General features: G+C 56.2%; 2 protein-coding genes across 6 annotated transcripts in view; one reads left to right on the top strand and one right to left on the bottom strand.

The window, feature by feature from the left end:
• Positions 1-2,652, top strand: part of MROH6 (maestro heat like repeat family member 6) — a 7,144-nt gene extending 4,492 nt beyond the window's left edge. For 4 of the 5 annotated variants that reach the window (XM_040494640.1, XM_040494641.1, XM_040494637.1 and 1 more), the window contains 6 exons: positions 15-188; positions 326-493; positions 729-848; positions 1,051-1,153; positions 1,265-1,330; positions 1,556-2,652. In XM_040494640.1, coding sequence (XP_040350574.1) covers positions 15-188; positions 326-493; positions 729-848; positions 1,051-1,153; positions 1,265-1,330; positions 1,556-1,932 — 1,008 coding nt within the window. In that variant the 3' untranslated portion in view covers positions 1,933-2,652. Of the gene's footprint in view, positions 1-14; positions 189-325; positions 494-728; positions 849-1,050; positions 1,154-1,264; positions 1,331-1,487 lie in introns of all 5 variants that reach the window. The other variant, XM_040494639.1, reaches the window with a different exon arrangement.
• A 10,099-nt stretch (positions 2,653-12,751) lies between these two features.
• On the bottom strand, positions 12,752-18,348 carry GSDMD (gasdermin D). Its single transcript, XM_040494636.1, has 11 exons — positions 18,239-18,348; positions 17,012-17,271; positions 16,641-16,833; positions 15,959-16,127; positions 15,002-15,104; positions 14,689-14,742; positions 13,994-14,089; positions 13,689-13,864; positions 13,464-13,605; positions 13,289-13,362; positions 12,752-13,167 (listed from the first exon to the last, which is right to left on the bottom strand). Exons 2-11 carry the CDS (start codon positions 17,226-17,228, stop codon positions 12,925-12,927), a joined length of 1,467 nt encoding a protein of 488 aa, XP_040350570.1. The 5' UTR covers positions 17,229-17,271; positions 18,239-18,348; the 3' UTR covers positions 12,752-12,924.
• Between the last annotated feature and the right edge of the window lie 3,025 nt (positions 18,349-21,373).

Raw genomic sequence — 21,373 nt, 5'->3', positions numbered from 1 at the left:
CCCCCCCCCCGCAGGTGCGGCACGTGAGCAAGCTGCTGCCCGCGCTACTGGGCGCGCTGGGCGAGGGCGACGCGCGGCTCGTGGACGCCGCGCTGGGCGCGCTGCGGCGGCTCCTGCTGCGGCCTCGGGCGCCCGTGCGGCTGCTGAGCGCCGAGCTGGGGCCGCGCCTCCCGCCGCTGCTGGACGACGTAAGCCCCGCCCCGCCAGGCTGCCTCCCCGCCCCTCCAGCCCGCCCGGCCTCAGGCCTCTCCAGACCCCCCTGCCAGACCGCCCTTCTCCCTGGACCTGGGTTCCCGGTGTGCCCTGACTCCTTCCTCCCACGCAGGCCCGGGACTCGGTCCGCGCCTCGGCTGTTGGGCTTCTCGGGACGCTGGTGCGGCGGGGCCGGGGCGGGCTCCAGCTGGGGCTCCGCGGCCCCCTGCGGAGGCTGGTGCTGCAGAGCCTCGTGCCGCTGCTCTTGCGCCTGCAAGATCCCAGCAGGGACGCCGCTGAGGTCAGCTGCCCCCCAAGACTATCCCGCTGCTGTCCCCCTCCAGCATTCTGCATCCCCACCCTGCGCAACTCCAAAGAGTTCTACAAGGACGTCAGGTGCAGGTGTCGAGGGCTCCTAGCTTCCTGGTCTTTCCTGGACCACCTGCCCTGGGCTCCTCCACCCCTCGTCCTGGCTACACCCCAGCCACCTCTTGCCTCTCCCTGACCCCTACCCCTGCTCCCTTCGCCCGTCCTAGAGTTCAGAGTGGACCCTGGCCCGCTGTGATCATGCCCTCCGTTGGGGCCTGCTGGAGGAGATGGTCACCGTGGCCCACTACGACAGCCCTGAGGCCCTAAGCCGCATCTGCCACTGCCTGGTCAGTAGGGGGAGCAGCCACTCGGTCCCGTGTACCCCAGGGCCACTCTCCCAGCCAAGGTGGTGGCAGGTCTAAGACCTCAGGCCCTGATGCCGTGCCTTGGGGGTTCGCCAGGGGGTCCCAGCTCCTGGGCTCCCCTTTGCCACCTTCTCTCCATATGGGATTGGCCCTTCCACACTGCCATAAGCCTGTCTGTCCCCAGGTTCAGCAGTACCCGAGTCACATCCCCAGCTTCCTGAGCCAGACCCAGGGCTACCTGCGGAGCCCGCAGGACGCCTTGCGCTGGGCAGCTGCTGTGCTCCTAGGTGAGGCAGGACTGGAGTCGCACTGTCTCTTGAACTCAGAGTTCTGGGAGCTGGACCGGCCCCTCCCTGGTAGGGCCTGGGGCCGGCACTCACTGGTTTGCCTTGGTCCAGGCTTCCTCGTCCATCACACAAGCCCCAGCCGGGTCAACCAGGACCTGCTGGACTCCCTGTTCCAGGGTAAGGACCCAGCTCGCTGGCCAGGGTTGGGGTCCTAGAGAGGCTGTGGGTGCTAGGACGGAGTGGATGGGAATGGATGGGTGGAGGGCCAGGAGTCTGGGGTACTTAGCGGTTCTGAGAGTCTTGCAACCCTGCCCGAGCCGCCCTGTCCCTGCAGAGCTGGGGCAGCTGCAGAATGATCCAGAGCCAGCCGTCGTCGCCGCGGCGCAAGTGTCCGCCCAACAGGTGGCGCTGCTGGCCCGCGCACAGCCGGGGCCGCGCCTCCCGCGTCTCCTCCGCCCGGGCCTCTGGCGCCGCGCGGGTCCCCACCGACCCCCACCAGTCTACGCGAGCAGTCCATTCCAGCCCCGGAGCGTCGTGGGCCGCTGGGGCTGCTTGGGATCCGGCTGTGCCTGACCCCAAGCCAGCCCGCAGGGAACCTGGGTCTGAGGCAGGCACCGCACTGCTCTGTGGTTCATCCTGGGTGGGGGGTGGGGGGAGCGATCCGCAGAAGAGGCTCCGCTCCAGGGGCCCCTGGACCCGGTACCAGATGCTGTGAGCAAGCCCCCTCCCCCTCTCCTGCACACAAATCCTCCAGGCCCAGGGCCACGACGGCCACGTGAGCTGGGATGGAGACGCCTCCTGTCCTGAGTACTGTTTCAGCTTGGGTGAATCCGTCCCCACTCAGGCCAGACCTGTTGCTCTCCAAGCGCCCAGGAGTGTGCCCCCACCTCTGCCAACCTCAGCCTGGGCTCCCGAGCTGGGGTCTGGTTGGGGACACTGTGAAACTAGCCCAGCCCGGGGAGCTGGTGCCCTGGCAGGCTGCCTGCTCTCCGGGTCTCTGTCTCTGCGCACAGCCTGGCTCGGGCTCCCCTGCCTTCCTTGGCACCCCTGCCCGGCAGCCCATCATCCTCCATCATGTGTCCACTCATCACCGGCCTGTCCCCACATCCCCACGCCCTCACCCCTGCTAGCCTGCCAGACCTCACCTAAACCTTCTCCAGGAGGTTCTCCTGACCGCCCCACAGGACACCACAGGCTTGGGATGATACCTGTGGGCTCAGGTGTGGGGTGCCGACATCTGCACCCCACTAGACGCTCCCCCGTGCCCTGTGTGGGCTCAAATGAGGAGAGCATGACCGAACATGCAGAGAAACAGCCCCTCTGTTGTGACTGAGCCTCTCTGGGCCGTTCAAGGCCCTCCACCTAGCCACTTCAGAGAGGCCTTGGCTCGCACAGCCTTTTGGAGGGGCTGGGAGCAGTCCCCCCAGACTGGAGACCCCTTGGGGTCCTGTCCACCCACTACAGAAAGTGTTTAAAATAAACACAGGTGGATTTAAAAAGTCTGGCGTCTTTCTGGAGACTGGGTCTGAGCCAAGGATGAAGTTCTGATGACCGTGGCCCGGTCCAACATTGCACTCAGGCTGGGGTTATAGATAAGGCAGCGTGTAGCCAGGAATGAGGGTCAGCCAGGTTCAGGGTCCAGGCTTGTGACTCAGGGCTTACCTTGAGTCAAAGAGCAAGTTTGAGGGATGCCTGGGTGGCTCAGGTGGTTGAGCATCTGACTTCGGCTCAGGTCATGATCTCGCGGTCCGTGAGTTCCAGCCCCGCGTCGGGCTCTGTGCTGACAGCTCGGAGCCTGGAGCCCGCTTCGGATTCTACGTCTCCCTCTCTCTCTGCCCCTCCCTGTCTTACGTTCTGTCTCTTTCTCAAAATGAATAAACATTAAAGTAAAAAAATTAAAAGGAAAAAAAAAAGCGAGTTTGGGAGCTCAGGCAGGAAGGAGGTGGGGTCTCTCTTTAGAGCATTTCTAGGGCCAGGCAGGGTCAGGCCAAGGCCATGTGTGGTTTGGTGTATTTGTTCAGAGCCTCCAAAGCAGATGCCAGAACAAGGTTAAAGTGCGTAAAACCTTGGGTTGCAAGGAACTTGTTCTGCAAGTGTTCCGCAAGACAAGCAAACATTTCTAATAAATTTTAACTTGACGAACGAACGATGTCTTGCAATACGAGTAGTATGTGATGCTGAATGTCACATGGTCATAACTGAGCCAATGGTTCTCTTCTCTCTCTCTCTCTCTCTCTCTCTCTCTCTCTCTCTCTCTCTGTGCAATTGTGGCCCATGCTTGGATGCTCGGTCTCAGGTTGCAGTGTTTGACAGAAATCAGTGATTTTTCAGAATGCCGGAAGGTGCCCACCACTGGAACTAGTGTATTTTTCGTCACTTCAAAGCACCTGTGGACAGTCCTTTGCTTTTCCAGACAAGCATGAGCTTAGGAATGCTTTGCCTCATTCTAGGTCAGGCTGCCTTAGATAGAGACCCTTTCCTCTGCTGCTGTTGAGTAAGAAGTTGCTGCGGCCAAGGTCAAAGAGGTTTTTGCCTGCTTTCTCCTCGAGGATTTTGACAGCTTCCTGTCTTACGTTTAGGCCTTTCATCCATTTTGAGGTTATTTTTGTGTCTGGTGTAAGAAAGTGGTCCAGGTTCATTCTTCCGCATGTCACTGTCCAGTGTTCCCAGCACCATTTGCTGAAGAGACTGTCTTTATTCCATCGGATATTCTTTCCTGCTTTGTCAAAGATTAGTTGGCCATACGTTTGTGGGTCCATCTCGGGGTTCTCCATTCTGTTCCATTGATCTGAGTGTCTGTTCTTGTGCCGGTACCATACTGTCTTGATGACGACAGCTTTGTAGTACAGCTTGAAGTCCGGGATTGTGATGCCCCCAGCTTTGGTTTTCTTTTTCAGGATAGCTTTGGCTATTCGGGGTCTTTTGTGGTTCCATACAAATCTTAGGATTGTTTGTTCTAGCTCCGTGAAGAATGCTGGTGTTATTTTGATAGGGATTGCATGAATATGTAGATTGCTTTGGGTAGTGTCGACATTTTAATAATATTTCTTCTTCCAATCTATGAGCATGGAATGTTTTTCCATTTTTTATGTCTTTTTCAATTTCTCTCACAAGCTTTCTATAGTTTTCAGTGTATAGATTTTTCACCTCTTTGGTTAGGTTTATTGCTAAGTATTTTATGCTTTCTGGTGCAATTGTAAATGGGATCAATTCCTTGATTTCTCTTTCTGCTGCTTCATTATTGGTGTATAGAAATTCAACCGATTTCTGTGCATTAATTTTATATCCTGCAACTGTACTGAATTTATGGATCAGTTACAGCAGTTTTTTGGTGGAGTCTTTTGGGTTTTCCATATAGGGTATCATGTCGTGGGCGGAAAGTGAAAGTTTGACTTTCTCCTGGCCCATTTGGATGCCTTTTATTTCTTTGTGTTATCTGATTGCTGAGGCTAAGACTTCCAACACTATGTTGAATAACAGTGGCGAGAGTGGGCATCCCTGTCTTGTTCCTGACCTTAGGTGGAAAGCTCTAAGTTTTGGGTGGTATTAGCGGTGGGTCTTTCACATATGGCTTTTACCATCTTGAGGTATGATCCTTCTATCCATACTTTCTTGAGGGTTTTTGTCAAGAAAGGATGCTTTATTTTGTCAAATCCTTTGTCTGCATCTATTGAGAGGACCATGTGGTTCTTGTCCTTTCTTTTATTGATGTGATGAATCACAGTGATTGATTTGCGGATATTGAACCAGCCCTGCATCCCAGGTGTAAATCCTACTTGATCGTGGTGGATAATGTATTGTATTGTATTGTATTTGGCCTGTCCTTCTCCTTTCTGGTGGGGTCTTTGTCTGGTTTTGGAATCAAGGTAATGCTGGCCTCATAGAAAGAGTTTGGAAGTAGTCCTTCCACTTCTACTTTTTGGAACAGCTTCAAGAGAATAGGTGCTAACTCTTCTTAAGTGTTTGGTAGAATTCCCCTGGAAAGCCATCTGGCCCTGGACTCTTGTTTTTTGGGAGATTTTTGATTACTGATTCAACTTCTTTACTGGTTATGGGTCTGTTCAAATTCTCTATTTCTTCCTGTTTCAGTTTTGGTAGTGTATATGTTTCTAGGAATTTGTCCATTTCTTCCAGATTGCCCATTTTATTGGCATATAATTGCTCATAATATTCTCTTATTATTGTTTTTATTTCTGCTGTGTTGGTTGTGATCTCTCCTCTTCCATTCTTGATTTTATTTCTTTGGGTCCTTTTTCTTTTTGATCAAACTGGCTAGGGGGGTTATCAATTTTGTTAATTCTTTCAAAGAACCAGCTCCTGGTTTTCATTGATCTGTTCTACTCTGTGTTTGTTTTCGATAGCATTAATTTCTGCTCTAATCTTTATTATTTCCTGTCTTCTGCTGGTTTTTGGTTTTATTTGCTGTTCTTTTTCCAGATCTTTAAGGCGTAAGGTTAGGTTGTGTATCTGAGACCTTTCTTCCTTCTTTAGGAAGGCCTGGACTGCTATGTACTTTCCTCTTATGAACGCCTTTGCTGGATCCCAGAGGTTTTGGGCTGTGGTGTTATCATGTTCATTGGCTTCCATGTACTTTTAAATTTCCTCTTTAACTTCCTGGCTAGTAGGATGTTCTTTAATCTCCAAGTATTTGTTGTCTTTCCAAATTTTTTCTTGTGGTTGATTTCGAGTTTCATAGCATTGTGGTCTGAAAATATGCATGGTATGATCTCAGTCTTTTTGTAATTGTTGAGGGCTAATTTGTGTCCCAGTGTGTGATCTATTCTGGAGAATGCTCCATGTGCACTCAAGAAGAATGTATATTCCTCTGTTTTAGGATGAAATGTTCTGAATATATCTGTTAAGTCCATCCGGTTCAGGGTGTCATTCAAAGCCATTGTTTCCTTGTTGATTTTCTGTTTAGGTGATCTGTCCATTGTTGTAAGTGGGGTGTTCAAGCCCCCTACTATTATGGTATTATTATCAATGAGTTGCTTTATGTTTGTGATTAATTGATTTATATGTTTGGGTGCTTCTTGTTGGGGGCATAAATGTTCACAATTTTTAGATTTTTTTTTTCTTGGTGGATACACCCCTTAATTATGATATAATGTTCTTTTTCGTCTCTTGTTACAGTCTTTATTTTAAAGTCTAGATTGTCTGATATAAGTATGGCTACTCTGGCTTTCTTTTGTAGACCATTAGCATGATAGATGGTTCTCTATCCCCTTACTATCAATCTGAAGGTGTCTTTAGGTCTAAAGTGGGTCTCTTGTAAACAGCATATAGATGGATCTTGTTTTCTTATCCATTCTGTTACCCTATGTCTTTTGATTAGAGTGTTTTAGTCCATTGACATTTAGAGTGTGAACTGAAAGATATGAATCTATTGCCATCGTGTTGCCTATAGAGTGGGAGTTTCTGGTGATTTTCTCTTGTACTTTCTAGTCTTTGTTACTTTTGGTCTTTTTGTTTTGTTTTGCTTTTTTTCTCCCCTCAGAGAGTCCCCCTTAAAATTTCTTGCAGGGCTAGTTTAGTGGTCATGAACTCCTTTAGTTTTTGTTTGAGAAATTCTTTTTTTTGTTTTAATTTTTTAATGTTTATATATTTTTGAGAGAGAGAGAGAGAGAGAGAGAGAGAGAGAGAGAGAGCAAGCAGGGGAGGGGCAGAGAGAGAGGGAGACACAGAATCTGAAGCAGGTTCCAGGCTCTGAGCTGACAGCACAGAGCCCAATGTGGGGCTCAAACTCACGAACCTCAAGATCATGACCTGAGTCGAAGATGGATGCTTAAGCGACTGAACCACCCAGGCATCCCTGTCTGGAAAACTCTTTATCTCTCTTTCTATTTCAAATTATGGCCTTGCTAGGTAAAGAATTCTTGGCTGAATATTTTTCCAATTCAGCACGTTGAATATATCCTGCCACCACTTTCTGGCATGCCAAGTTCCTGTGGATAGGTCTGCTGTGAACCTGATCCATCTTCCATTAAGGTTGGGGACTTTTTTTTCCCCTTGCTGTGTTCATAATTCTTTCCTTGTCTGTTTATTTTGTGAATTTGACTCTGATGTACCTTGTTGATGGTCAGTTTTTGTTGAATCTAGAGGGAATTCTCTGTGCTTCCTGGATTTTAGTCTGTGTCTTTCCTCAGGTTAGGGACATTTTGTGCTATAGTTTGCTCACATAAACCTTCTGCCTCTTTTTCTCTCCCTTCATCTTCTGGGACTCCTATGATTTGGATGTTATTCCTTTTTAATGAGTCAGAGTTCTCTAATTCTTATATCGTGCCCATTTGCCTTAGTTTCCCTCTTTTTTTCTGCTTCATTATTCTCCATAATTTTATCTTCTATATCACTGATTTGTTGCTCTGCTTTATCCATCCTTGCTGCTGTGGCATCCATTCAAGATTGTATCTCAGTTATAGCATTTTTAATTTTGTCCTGACTAGATTTTACTTCTCTTGCCTCCACAAAAAGGGATTCTATTCTTTTTTCAACCCCATTTAATATTCTTAATATCATGATTCCAAATTCCCATTCAGACATCTTGCTTATATCTGTGTTGATTAAGTCCCTGACTGTAATTTCTTCCTCTTCTTTCTTTTGGGATCAATTTTTTTGTCACTTTGGAGGAAGAAAAATAATTAATAAAATAAATTAATTAAAAGCAACACAAAAAAATCAAATAAAGGAAGCTAGATCCTAGGTGTGTTTTGGTCTGCTTGTTGAAAGAAGCTTGATAGAATAGAGAAAAAAAGGAAAGAAAAGAAAAGAAAAAAAAAAGAAAACGTTTAAAAATTTAAAAAATGTATACAATAAAATAGAATTAAATGAAATGAAGAAGGTAAAATAGAATAAAAATTTACAAAAAATACAGTAAAAAAGTTTTTAAAAACTTTACAAAAATGGAAAATAAAAATAATTTTTTTTCTCTTTCTGTATCCAAGATTAAGGAAAGAAAAGGAAAAAACAAAACAAAACAAAAATACCCCCCAAATAGATGAACCAAGAAATAGAATGAAATCCGAATGAAATTACAGCCAGTTTCCCCTAGAAGTCAAACTATGAAGCACTTTATAGTCCGTACACTAAGCAGGGGAAGAGACTTGTTCTGGTCCTCTGGGGCCTGAGCTTGGTTGGCACAGTTGGATGGGCTTGGTGTAACAACTCGGTTCTCCACTAGGTGGCACTGCTTAGCTTACTGGGGTGGATCGGTGTGGCACGTGCGTGTGTGTGCACGTGTGCAGGAGAGGTGAAAATGGCTTCTCCAAGGTTCCCAGTCTCTAGCAACAGAGCTCTGTGCTCTACCCTACCGGCCATCAGGTACCCCTCCTTCGTCTCCGGCTTCCGTCCACTCCCCACTTCTACGCTGTCCGCATCCAAGCCATTGTCCTGCTAGGCGGCACCTCCCTCCTGAATTTTATCTCAGATGGGGCTGTGTTTCCCAATCCCTCACTTCTGAAAACCCTGCAGCTTGGGCCCGGTCCAACTCTCTCGTTGAGCAATGGCCGGGTGCCAGCTTGCCCCAGAAACGTTCGTGCAGAGGCTCAGAGGTGATGGTAAACCACAACACACAGCAGGCACCAGGTTTCACCACACCCTGGTGTCTTTGTTCCAGTACCAGTAAAGGTGGCTGTTCTCTGGTCCACTGGGACCTTTGCCTGTGGGGAGGCCGTATGGCCTCTACCAAGTGCCCGCTCAGCAGGGGGAACCTCTTCTCCCTGTGTGGCCCAAGGACCCCAAGGACCTCAAGGACCTCGCTGCCCGCTCCTGGGGATTCGCCCTTCCCACCAGAGCACCCTCGGGTATTGAGCTGTGGAATTTCTGACTCTGCTCTCCCCTGTTTATGGAGTCGTAATGGTATTGAAACCCTCACCTTTCTCCCTTTCTTCTTCAGGCACTTGTGGGTGTTGCCACTCTTTCTCTTCCTCTCCAGCTACTTTTGGGGGGAGTGCTTTTCCTGTACTCTCCCCCGTTTTTCTGCCCTCTCTCCACAAATACAGCTCCCTACCCTCCAGGGCTTCTCTGTCCCCCAGTTCACCCCTCTGTGCCGCGTCCCTGCTGAGTTCTGTGGCTCAAGTTATACAGTGTTGTGTTAATCCTCAGATCAGTTTCCTAGGTGTGCAAAATGGTTTGGTGCTGACCCGGCTGCGTTTCAGGAACGAGAGAAGCAGAGAACTTCCATGCTGTTCTGCCATCTTGGCCCCTCTCTGCCTTAGCAAATTTTCAACTGCTATGAGATGAGGTTTTTTTGGAAGGGGATGCCAAAGAGAACATACGTTACAGAAGAAGAGAATGCAGTGCCCGTCACAGGCCCGTGAAAGACCGTCGCACCCTCTCGTTTTGCGCTAACGCGAGCAGGGGTTTCAAAGTCAAGCCCCTGCTCGTTTGTCATTCTGAGAATCCACGAGCCTTCAGGAAATGCACGATGTAGAGGAGCCAGTGAAACGTTACGTGGAGGTCCATCAGCAAGGCTTGGGTCACTCGTATCTTGTTCGTTGAGTGGCTCAACGAGGCCTCCGGTCCTGCAGCGAAGAAATACCTTTTAGAGAATTTGCCGCTCAAATCCTTGCTGGTTATGGGTAATGCCCCTGCTGAGCCTCCAGGCTTTGAGGACGACTTCCTGGAGGAATTCGAGTTCATTAAGGGCAGGTTCCTTCCTCCCAACACCACTCCAGTCCTCCAGCCCATGGAGCAGCAGGTCATTTAGAACTTTAAAAGGCTTTACATCAAAGCACGATTTCAGCGATGCTTCGAGGTGACCGAAGGATAAACCTCACCCTCCAAGTTTTGGAAAAATCGTTTCCACACCATGAACTGCCCCAAGATCATCGATAAAGCCTGGGATGGGGCCACCAAGAGAACCTTCAATTCTGCTTGGAGAAAACTGTGGTCCGATTGCGTTCTTGGACGTGACTTAGAGGGGCTTGTTCATGAACAGCAGCCACCAGTTGTCGATGAAACTGTGTCCTTGGGGAAGACCAGGGGACTGGAGGTGAACAAGGACGACATTCAGGAGCTGGTGGAGGAGCATGGCCAGGAGCCGACCACCGACGAACTGATGGGTCTGCATTACGAGCAAGAGCTAGAGGTTATGGGGGAGATCTCGTCTGCAGAGGAGGAGAAAAAGGCCGAGGAATCCCTCGCTTCAAATGAGATTAGGGAGATGTGTAAAATGTGGGAAACAGTGAAACATTCTGTAGAAAAGCACCACGCGAACAAGGCTGCAGCAGTCCGAGCGATGAATCGGTTTAACGACAATGCAATGTCACATTTCCGCCAAATCCTCAAAAGGAGGCAAAAGCTGGTGTCATTGGATAAAGTTGAATGAAGAGCAAAGGATTCCATTGAGCCAATAGGTGGCAGTGATTCCGTTGGCGATGGTGAAAGTCGTCCTACACAATAACACTCCTCTCTCTTGTCTCCCTCACACCAGCCACGAAGGCTTTCAAAAGAAAGTAGGTTAATTTGTTTATTTTTCTTTATATTCCGTATTTTCTTTATTATTTTGTATTATATTACAGTATTATAATCATTTTTATAGGAATATTTTTGGGTGGAACGAATCATCTGAGTTTCCATGATTTCTTAGGGGGAAATTCGCTTTGATATACAAGTGCTTTGCTTTACAAGCGTGTTTCCGGAAGGAAATCTGCACGCAAACCAAGGTTTGACAAAACAAGAAATGTATGGCGGATGCTCTGGACAGGTCAGGAGGCCCTCCTACCACCGTGAACGGTAGGAGAGAAGGAAAAGTTTGTCGGTGGGAGCATCCTGCCGGGCTGTACTGGCCTCGGAGCTCCCAAGCTGGCCACTCGCGGGGAAGGACCGCAGCTCGCAGGATGGCGTGTGGGGCAGGGCCCGGTCTCCCACTTCGGTTTCCCCTCCGTGCAGCCGGTGTGTGCGGGGAGCGTCCTCAGAGCCCCTGGCTGGACCCAGGCCCTGGGCGGGGCCGCACGGAGCCTCATGCCCCCCTCGCCGGTCGCCCTGAGGGCGGAACGTGGGGTAGGTGTCCGGTGCCTGTTCCTCTCGCCAAGCACAGCGCGGCCGGACAGCGATGCCCTCCGGAAAGGAGGTCCCAGACTCAGATGAAGGCTCAGGCAGGCAGCCCCCTGTCCCGGGCCACCCCACCTCGGCTGTGCCTGGGTGTCTCCCACCTGGGGGCCCCACCCCCGCCCCAAGAGCAGGAGCACAGGCTGTCTCCCGAAGGACCAAGGACGCGTCCGCCTCTCGTGGTCGCGTGTCCGCCCCGCCCCCTACCGGGAAGCCCCCCTCCCACTACCTGCCCGCCAGGTGTGAGGTCGTGCCGAGTCCACGTGGCCCGGAGGCCGGGCTGTGGCCGCCCCCGGATGTGTGACCCTTCTCAGAGACTGCTCTGCTGGGCTGCCCCGTGGCAGCACCACAGCCCCGTGCGGCTGAGTGCTTCCGGCCGGGGGGGTGTGCGGGGTGGCCGGGTCCCCCAGGTCTGTCCGCAGAGGGCCCGTCTGCTGCGACTTGCCAGCGTTGCTAGGCTCGGACCCGCTTCCCTTCCGTGCGAGGCCCTCCTGCCTCGGTGGCGGTGCTCAGACGCTCTCGGCGCGCTGCTGCTCCTGGAGCCTGGACCATCAATCGGACCCCGCAACTGGGGCTTGGTGGGACACCCATGGCCCGCCTCGGCCCCTGCCCAGGTGCTCCTGAGACCCGGGCCGCTCCAGTTCCGCTGGCGCACTGCAGGTGGCCTTTCAAGTGCCCCCAGGGAGGGTTCTTTAAAGAGGAGCAAAGCCCTAGAGAAGACCATCGGGCCTGGGGACGGAAGCCTCTTACTGGGCTGTGTGGGAGGGCAGCCTCAGGTTGCTGCCCGGATCTGGGAAGTGTGGCGTGCAGTGTCCCTTCTGTTCTGATATTCATTTTACCGCCGGGCTTGGGTGCCAGATACTCTCTGCAGTTAACGCCCCAGCCTCAGCCGGACCTCCTGTCCCTTCTCATGAAGCCGCCTGTCAACGGTGGCCGGGACAGAGGGCGTCAGAAGGCGTGTACCTTCCTCTGCCTTCCACCACGAGGGCGGTTGACTGCGTTCCCACCGAGGAGAGGCAGATTTCCCCAGAGATGGGGAGAGCTTCCTGGCCGGATCACGTACCCTCTCTCCCTGCACGAGGGGCCGCATCTGCCATGCGCAGCTCAGGGCCTGCGAGGGCCCGGAGGCCTGCCAAGGGCCCTGGATGAGCAGCTCGGGGGCTGCGGGCCCCTCTCCGGGGAGAGACTCTTCCCTTGGAGCTTCCCCTCGAGCCTCCCTGCAGCCCCTGGCCGACTGCTTGCCAGCCACACCTACCCCCCACTGCGGCCCCCACTACCTCCTGGCAGCGGCGTCCTCAAGGTCCCTGAGGCAGATACAGACCCTCTTGGTAAAACCGCTCTGCCCTGTTCTTCGTTGGGCCAGCACAGCGGGGAGGGGCCAGGGCCCAGCCATGCGGCGCTCGCTCCCGAGCGGCCAGGGTCAAACACAGGGCGGGCTCCCCTCAGCCCCCTAGCGCACCAGCGGCGAGACCACGGGGCGGACGCCTGTGCTCAGTCCCCGCCGCCGCTCCCTACCCAGATCTGGGGCCCCTCAAAACCTCAGTGATCCCATTTTTCCTTTACACACCACATTTATTGACTTGCCCCAACTCCTGGCCCCACGCTGAACCGGCCACGTGGCCGGTCGGGCTCTCGCCGTCCCGGGGCTGGCCGCCAGCTGGGCAGGAGCCCCGCCCCGCCCGGAGGGCTGCCCAGGCGCCCCGGCGGGAGAGCCAGGCTCGGCCCTAAGCGCTGCCCTGGCTCAGATGCGGCAGCAGCACCAGGCAGGCGTAGAGGGCGCTCGTGCGGCCCTGCGCGTCCGGCTGCCAGTGCACCTGGGGGACGTCCACCCGCAGCTCCAGGCCGCACTCCTCCAGCAGGACCCAGGCAGGTGCCTTTGAGTCCCAGCTGCTCCCCAGGAGCTCCTGCGGCAGGGACACAGCCCTGTGCTCCTTCCAGGGGGAGCTCTGCTCCAGGACGCTCTGCACCTGCAGGACAGTGTGGGAGGTCGTCGCTGCCCACTCCACTCCCAGCATCCGTCACGTGGGGCGCCGCCCCCCCCCCCCCGCGGCAGGCCCAGCCCTGCCCTGGCCACCCACGCTCTCTCACCAGCCTGGACTGCCCGGACAGGTCCCCTGTCTCCAGCGCCTCTGCGAGCAGTACACGCTGGGTTTCGTTCAGCTCTGGGGAGAGACTTCAGGTAAGAGGGGGTTCCAGAAAGCCAGCTGGAGAAGCCCATCTCCCTGCCCCCCCTCCCGGCCCCCCCCCCCCAGGAGCCTCTCACCAGTCAGTGCTTGTACGAGGTAGAGGATGGGGCGGGCGAGTTCTTCCTCTACCTTTCCAGAGGACTGCACCAGGCACTCCAGGATGGCACCCCCTGGGGCATCGGGGGACGCCACCCACCCACAGCACAGGCCCTGTTCCAGCTGGGGACATATGGTGGGGCGGGTGAGCCCGACGGGCAGGGCGCAGGTCCCACCCACCCTGCCCACTCCAGCAGGCTGCTCACCCCCTCCTGGAGGCTCTCCAAGGCCGGCTCTTCCCGCAACACCTTCATCAGGCCTGCCAGGATCTGCCCGCACAGTTCCCCGGACAAGCCCTTCAGGCCGTCGGCGTGGACACTAACCTCTACCTTCAGGCCCTGAAAGTCTTCAGTGACTGGCATCTGGTCCTCAATGTCCCCATCTGTGTGGAGAGGGCTGGAATTGCCCGGGCGCCCACAGGACCCTGGAGAGCCCTGGTCAGGAAGGGCAGACTCCCAGGGGGCAAAGGGGAGCCCACCAAGGGTCTGAGGGTCGTCAAGAAGGTACTGACCCGACACCATGTCCACGGGTGTAGATGGGAACCTCATCTTGAAGTAGCTGAGAGGTATCTGTGACAGGAGACCTGTGCTGCTTGTAGGCTTGTGGCCTGGGTGGAGCAGGGTGGGTCAGTGCAGGGTACAGGTCCCTGAGCCAGACAGGGCTGAAGCCTTCCCCAGACCCCGCCGTCCCTCACCGCCGCCCCAGCACTGGCCGCCCAGGGCAGGGAGTGAGGGTGTGCCAGGCCGAGGCTGGTGTGAGTGTGTGTGCACGTGTACGTGTGTGAGTGCACATGTGAGCGTGCCCGTGCACGTGCGAGAGCATTGTGTGAACGTTCACATGTGCGTGCACACGTGTATAGGTGCATCTGTACGTGTGCAACCGTGCGTGTGTGTGCGTGAGTGCACTGTGTGTACATGTGTGTGTGCGTGTGCATGTGTGACAGTCCGTGTGCACGTGTGTGTGCATGTGAGTGCGTGTGAATGTGCGTTGTACGCGTGAGTGTATGTACGTATGTGCACATGCGTGTGTGTATATGCGTGCGCACAAGCACATGTGAGCGGGTGGGTGTGTGCACGTGAGTGTGTGGGTGCATGTGCATGTGCCCGCGCGCCCAGTCCTCGGGAGCCCCCGGCTGAGCCATGCTGTGCGGAAGGCCTCAGCCGCTGGTCGTCTGCCCGCGTGGGTGGGGGGATCCCCGGTCCTCACCTGTCTGGGGCAGCCTGAAGGTCCTCTTGTCCTTGTGCTGGAGGTGGTGGATCTCTGGCCGCCAGTGGGAGTGGAGCGGGGGGGGGGGGGGCAGGTCAGCCAGTGACCCCAGCCTCTCCGTCACCCACCGGGGCCACCCTGCACAGTTGTCCCCGTGTGCCCCAACCCCTCACATGCCAGAACACGGGATCCTCAGCCACCGCAGCCAGGAAGCTGTGCAGCCAGACCCCAGCCAGCCGGCGGCTCTTCCTGTGCCTCCCTGCCTCTCTGCCACGGAGCCCAGGCCCCCCAAGTCACCCCAGTCCCCACTCACCCCAGTCAGGGCCAATAACCAGCAGGGCCGTCTGGAATGCAAGGACGCTGCCTGAGGGGATGGTGACTGTCTTCTTCCGGTTCAGGTGGCCCTGGCCCTTGCCCTGAGGGATGGGCATGGGCTCAGGAGTGAGCTGTGGGTTGTGGGGTTGGGTGGGCTGGGTGCGGGTGCTGGGGGTCTGCCTGGGGGTGCTGGGTTTGACCAGCAAACTCTGGGGTGGCCGAGGACACATCACTCCAGACTCCTGAGTCAGAGAAAGGAGAGGGCAGGGGGCCAAGGGCTCTGGCGGCGATGGCCCCAAGCAAAGCTCTTCTCCAGTTTTTTTTTTTTTTAATTTATTTTGTTTTACGTTTATTTATTTTTGAGAGGCAGAGAGAGACAGGGCCCAAGTGGGGGAGGGGCAGAGAGTGAGGGAGACACAGCATCCGAAGCAGGCTCCAGGCTCCGAGCTGTCAGCCCACAGCCCGAAGCGGGGCTCGAACTCACGAACTGCGAGATCGTGACCTGAGCCAAAGTCAGACGCTCAACCGGTTGAGCCACCCAGGCGCCCCTCTTCTCCAGTTTTTATTGAGAGTCTTATCAGTACAACTCAAGGGTGCAGGGGAAAGGAACGTGTGCTTTCGGAAGCAGGAAGCAAGCACGCTCATTAATGTCGGGGGATCGGTCCGATCAGGGTAGTGACGTGCGGGCGGCGGGGGTGGGGGGCGACGTGTGGGGGGCAGTGTATACGTCACGGGAAGGGGGTGGTTCTTCTACCTCAGATTAAGCGTTTACAGAGCGGGGAACACGATCCACGGGCAAGGTGTGGACGTTTCAAAGGAGACCGGCTCTTCTTGGTCCGCTTTGCTGCTTCTCAACCGGGCCGCCAACGTTCCCTTCTTAGATCCCAGCCGGCCAGGCTCGGCCGCTCCCTCCTGCCTCCCCGACCCCCGCCCGCCCACGGCGCACGCCACGCACCTGCAGGCGTAGGGCTCCGGGCAGGGCGAATTGGCCACAGCCCTCCTGCTTCTGGGCCCGGGTGACCTCCACCTCCTCCTGCGTCTGCAGCACCTCCGTCACCACGAACACGTCGTTCCCGCAGCTCCGCAGCTGCTGCAGGATCTTGTGCTCCGGCTGCCGCAGGCGCCTACGGCGGGGGGCAGGTCTGGAAGCTCCGGGGGCGCGTCCTGCCCTCTCTGGCCCCGGCCCCGGGCCATGGGTCGAGCCTCCCTCCAGGGACCTCAGCCTTCGTGCCGGTGGGGGGCTGACACGGCCCCGGGAGTGCGGGGGCTCTGCGGGTCCCGGGCACAGGACCCCCGTCGCTCCTTCCCCGGGGGCTCCCAACAGGGTTTGGGGGCGGGGCCAGATCCAGGGGTGATAAGTGGACACCCACAGACGCCTGGAGGTGCCCCCCCCCCTTGTCGGCTCCACCCCAGTGGCCTGGGCTCTGCCTGACCACCCTGGCCCTCAGGAGGCGCCCCCCCCCCACCTCTGCAGGCTCGGCAGCCCCCTGGGGACTCCCCCACCCCGACTGTGCTGACCCCTTGGCCTGGCACCGACATCCTGTGACTCCTGATGCCCCAAGGCTGTGACCCAGCGGTTGCTTAAGGCTGGAGCCTCCCCGGCAACCCCCCACCCCCACCCCCCGCCACCGGCTCACCTTTCTTTTTTCATGGCCCCCCAGGTGTTGAGGGGCACTTTCAGCATGCACACGTTCACGGAGGTGCTGGCTGTGGCCGACACCGCTGCCCCGCTCACAAACTTGCCCTGTCCCAACGCTTTCACCTCCACGTTGCCCTCCACCATCCCGTCCACGAGGTCTTCGATGTGGAAAGAGGCGACGCGTTCCACAGCTAGAGTCAGACCAGAGCTGGGGCTCCATCCTGCCAGCTGCCCCCCCCCCCCCCGCCCCGGGCAGAGGTGGTGCTTTGTCTTTTGAAAGCACACAGCCCAGACGCCCAGAGCAGGCAGCAGGCCAGCCTGTTCGCTCCCCTCCCACCCGAGGCCCCGACTCAGTGCCCAGCAGGGTACCTGGTTCTGGGGCATCAGGCTCCAGAATGTCCCTGATGGACAGGTTGAGACACTTGTAGCGGGGTTTCCAGAACCATGAGCTGGAGAGCTTCCTGCCCAGCAGGCAGTAGGGCTGGAAGCTGATGGAGCTCCGCAGGCTGTCCACGGGGATGAGGTCTCCTTTGGGGTCCAGCTCCCGGACCACGCTCTTGACCACCCTTTCGAAGGTGGACGTCATGCTCCCGAGGGGTACAGATGGCTCAGGCGTTCTGCGATCAGGGCTGGAAGAATGGGAGGGGGCCCGGGGCCAAGTGGGTACTTGGATGCCTCCTACGACAGGGAGCTCTTTTCCTCCACAGGCCAGTCCTGGGATGCTCCAACAGGCAGAAAGCTCCCGCCGCTGATCATTACTCAGCACTGTCTACCCTGGCATCCACTCGAACCATCTCTCCGTGGGGTGGGTGAGTGCCCCTAGGCTGGGACGGCATTCGCAGCCCTCAGTGGGACTCAGGCCATTCACACCATCTGTACCACGGCCAGAGTGCCCGCAGGATGCCCAAGAAAGCCCAGGGACTCTCAGTGCTTGGGGAAGGGTGGGGCAGGGCCACCCTCGGCTACCCACAGAGGCCTCCGTCGTGTTGTCAGCCCAACAGCGCTTAGAGCCACTCTTGAAAAGCAGCCACCGAGGGAGGGCAGGGCAGGGGCCTCAGGGTGAACCCCAGGCCGGTGCTCTCTCTGCTGCAGCAGCTGTCTCCCTGGCTGAGGTGTTCGGGGGGCAGAGGAAGAAACAGGAGGCACCAAGTTCCTGGGCACTTGGCACAGGGGCCACAGCGAGGCCCAGTCAGAGCGTCCCCAGCTTCCAGGTGAACTCTCTAGGGCTTCTTCTGTGCCCAGAGTCTAAGGCTGAGGCTTCAGGGGTCAGAGGCCAAAGCAGGCCTGACCCGGCACCCAGGAGCCCTGGGTCCCAGACAGTGGAGCTCCCTTCGGTAGGAACCTCTGAGCCTCAGTGCCCATCTGAATCGGGAGCGGACCAAAGGGTGACCGGAGACCCAGATGGGCTGGTGAGGGCGCTGCCTTCCCAGAGGCCTCGGGCTTCCCCAAACTGGTCTGGGATCATGGGGAGTCCTGGAGGGTGCTGGGACCAGGTGGCCTCCCGAAAGGGCCGACGTCCTCCGCCCCTGGTGTGAGCCACCCCCACGCCCCCGCCCTGCCAGCAAGGAACGGCACTGGGTGTGGGGCACAGCTCACCGTGACCGTCACCCCAGGCTCCGGGCCCACGACGTGAAGCAAGGCCTCCCTGCAGACCAGGGCTGTGCCGGGAAGCTTCTGAGCAAGTGCACAGACCCAAAAGTGAAACTGTGGCCTAGGGAGGCTGGCCGATGCTCCCGGAAACGCCCCAGACGGCACACACCCCGTGGGGCCCCTCTGCCCGCCCAGAGTGGAGCAAGCCAGGGGCCATGTGGCAGCCCACGGCCTCCGCCTCCAGCCGGCAACACCTCTCGTGGTTTCTTTCTTACGACTCGGGCGATGGCAAAGGCTCCATTAGACATTTCTCTAAGGAAAATGTACAAACGGGCAGCAAGCACTGAAAAGCTGCTCAGGTCATCGGCCACCAGAGGCCCGCGCATCAGACCACACCTGTCGCGACCGGCGCAACAAACACCGAGGTCAAAGTCCTGAGGGTAGGGGAATGCAAGAAAAAAGAGAGAGAAGGAAGTTTGGGAACAGGAGGGTCCCCTGGGCTGATGGCCCAAGTGACGGCTTTATTGTTGCTGTATGCGATCTTTTATATCCAGACTCTTATGGGTCAGGCCATTCTAAGAATAAACAGGTTTCGCATGATCGCTGCCAACCAAAACATTTAGTTCTGTGTTTCTTGTGAGCGTTCTAGACGGGTCACAACAAGACCTTGTTGATGAGATTGCTAGCAAAACACAGTTCCCATGTTTGTTTCTTTTTTTTTTTTTTTTTTTTTTCCCATGTTTGTTTCTATCTGACTCCGGGTAGAAAAAGGGAGGTAGCATTACTGCCAACACCTGCAGACCACGGGCTTCAGGAATTAACTTCTCAGCCTTGACAAGGCTTTCGTGTGCCCTTGAAAGTGGGGGAATGGGACTGGGAACCACCGGGTTGGCTGAGTCGACAGGGAACCGTTGCTCGACCTGGTCTCAGCCTGGCGCTGGGGCCCGGCCTCCCACACACACCTGAGATGCCACTTCACGGCCAGCGGGACCCCTGGGACAGAATCCACGAGCTGGGGACGGCTGGAGCTTCTGAAATCGGAGCCTCACACGCTGCTGGGGGCTGTGAGCTGGAGCAGCCCCCGTGGGGGACAGTGTGGCGGGGCTTGGACGGGTTCCACGGACGACTCGCCTAACCCTCATCCACTCCACTCGTAGGTGGACGCCCCGAGGGAATAAGGACGCACGTGCGTACAAAACCCTGCACGCGAACGTTCACACAGGACCGTGCGCGAGCACCAACACGTGGAGACGACCCAGGTGTCCAGCAACTGATACGCGAGCACACGCGGGGGGAAACCCACACAAAGGATGACAGGTGACAGAGTGCTCACGGACCGTGAGAAGGAAGGAAGTACTGACAGGCAGAAAGGTGAATGAAGCTGACAGAGAAGACACATCCCCTGATGTGCGGACGTGACACGTCCACGAGCCAGGCCAAACACAGAAAGCAGGTGACCGGCTGCCTGGGGCTGGGGGTGGACAAGGGGGAGAGACAGCTGATAGGCACATGGTTTCTTTGGACGTGATGGGAGGTTCCAAAATCAATCGTGGTGATGGTTTCACAGCTCCGAATATGCTAACGTCCGTGGAGTTTTATACTTTAAATGGGTGAATTGTGTGGTATGTGAATTATGTCTCAATACGCTGTTATAGAGAAATTGTGGAGTCCAGTAAGGACATCCAACCGGTCACAAGGGCACTCCTCAGTGCCCTTCCGGTCCTGGGTCACGTGTGAATCACAGCCCGTGCAAGGCAGCCGGGAGCCCCACACCCTTCCTTCACCATCACATCCTGCCTCTGGGCTCTTGCCGTGTGCCACCCTGGAGCCCACACCAGGGCTCCTCCGTGGGCCTGAGACTCACCCTGAAGGCTCTGCCACGTTCTTTCACTGACCCACGAGCCTTCCGTCCGGGGGGCGTGGGGGGAGGGGCAGGGTCTCTGTCTGGGTCTGTCCCCGGGCCAGGAGTCTGCGGTGCAGGCCCGAGGGCCCTGCTGGCCGAGGGCCCCCGGGGCCGTGGGCACATCTTCAGCTCGGTGTGGGGCTCCCAGCTCCAGTCCAGCCCCTGGGGCCCATTTGCCGGTATAGACAGGGCGTTCTTGCTGGTAGCAGTAGGAGGCTCCGAGAGCCTGGGTAAGGCTGAGTGCGCGTGTGTGTTCATGCGTGTGCGTATGCGTCTCCACATGTGTGCACGTAGTGTGCGCACGTGTGTTCACACGTACACACGTCCACCGTGTGTGCCTGTGCGTGCACGTGTGTGCACTTGTGATGAGGGAGCAGGGGGCAGGCTGGGGCCGGCGCAAGCTAGCACCCCCGCCCCCCATATGTGGGACATTCCTCAGGCCCTCCCGGCTGGCTGCCTAAGGACAAAGGAGAGGACAGAAAACAAGTGGCCAACCGACAGAGATCCAGTCCTGCAGGACCTGAGTCTCCATCAGTTTACAAATGTCTTAGTAAATTGCAAGAAAAAGGCAGTCTTCTCAGGAACCTCATCTCCAGAAACCCACAGACTCGGTTTCCTGGGGCCCCAACATCACCCCTCCGTAGTGACGTGGGGAACAAAGGCAGAAGGAAGTAGGAGGTAAAACGAAATGTCCTTGTAGCCCATCGACAGGCAAGCCGAGGCAGGTACAGAGTACAGCCTCTCCAGGAACAACCCTTCTATCCTAAAGTTAATGTCTTACTAGGTGGAAAACCACCTCAGCTTGACAAGAGCCAGGCCTCAGGTATCTTAGGAGTCCTCTTTAGCAAATCAAAGGCCCTCTGGACGCCTCGCATTTGACCTTGCTCCCCTAACTTCATAGCATATGAGGAGCCACTCCTCACGACCCCAGGGCAGCTCTCCCTGCCCACGGGTCCTGGCCCCGTGCTTTAATAAAATCACCTTTTTGCACCAAAGACGTCTTCGAGAATTCTTTCTTGGCGGGGGGCTCAGGACCCCCCACCGTCACCCCCAAACCTCATCACTTGTACATTTGTATTTGTGTCTGTACATGTTTGCATGTGTTGTGTGCGTTTGTGTGTTGGGGGCTGCGAGGCCCACGGCTCCTACATAGGGGCTCTCTCTCCTGCAGCCCTGCCTGTGTCTCTCCCTATCCCTGCAGGCAGTCCCCCCCACCCCCCACCCCAGGGCACGGGGTC

Source organism: Herpailurus yagouaroundi, unplaced genomic scaffold (genome assembly GCF_014898765.1).
Source record: "Herpailurus yagouaroundi ecotype Mexico unplaced genomic scaffold, PumYag 186, whole genome shotgun sequence".
Lineage (NCBI taxonomy): Eukaryota > Metazoa > Chordata > Mammalia > Carnivora > Felidae > Herpailurus > Herpailurus yagouaroundi.
This window is presented reverse-complemented; position numbering and strand designations above follow the sequence as displayed.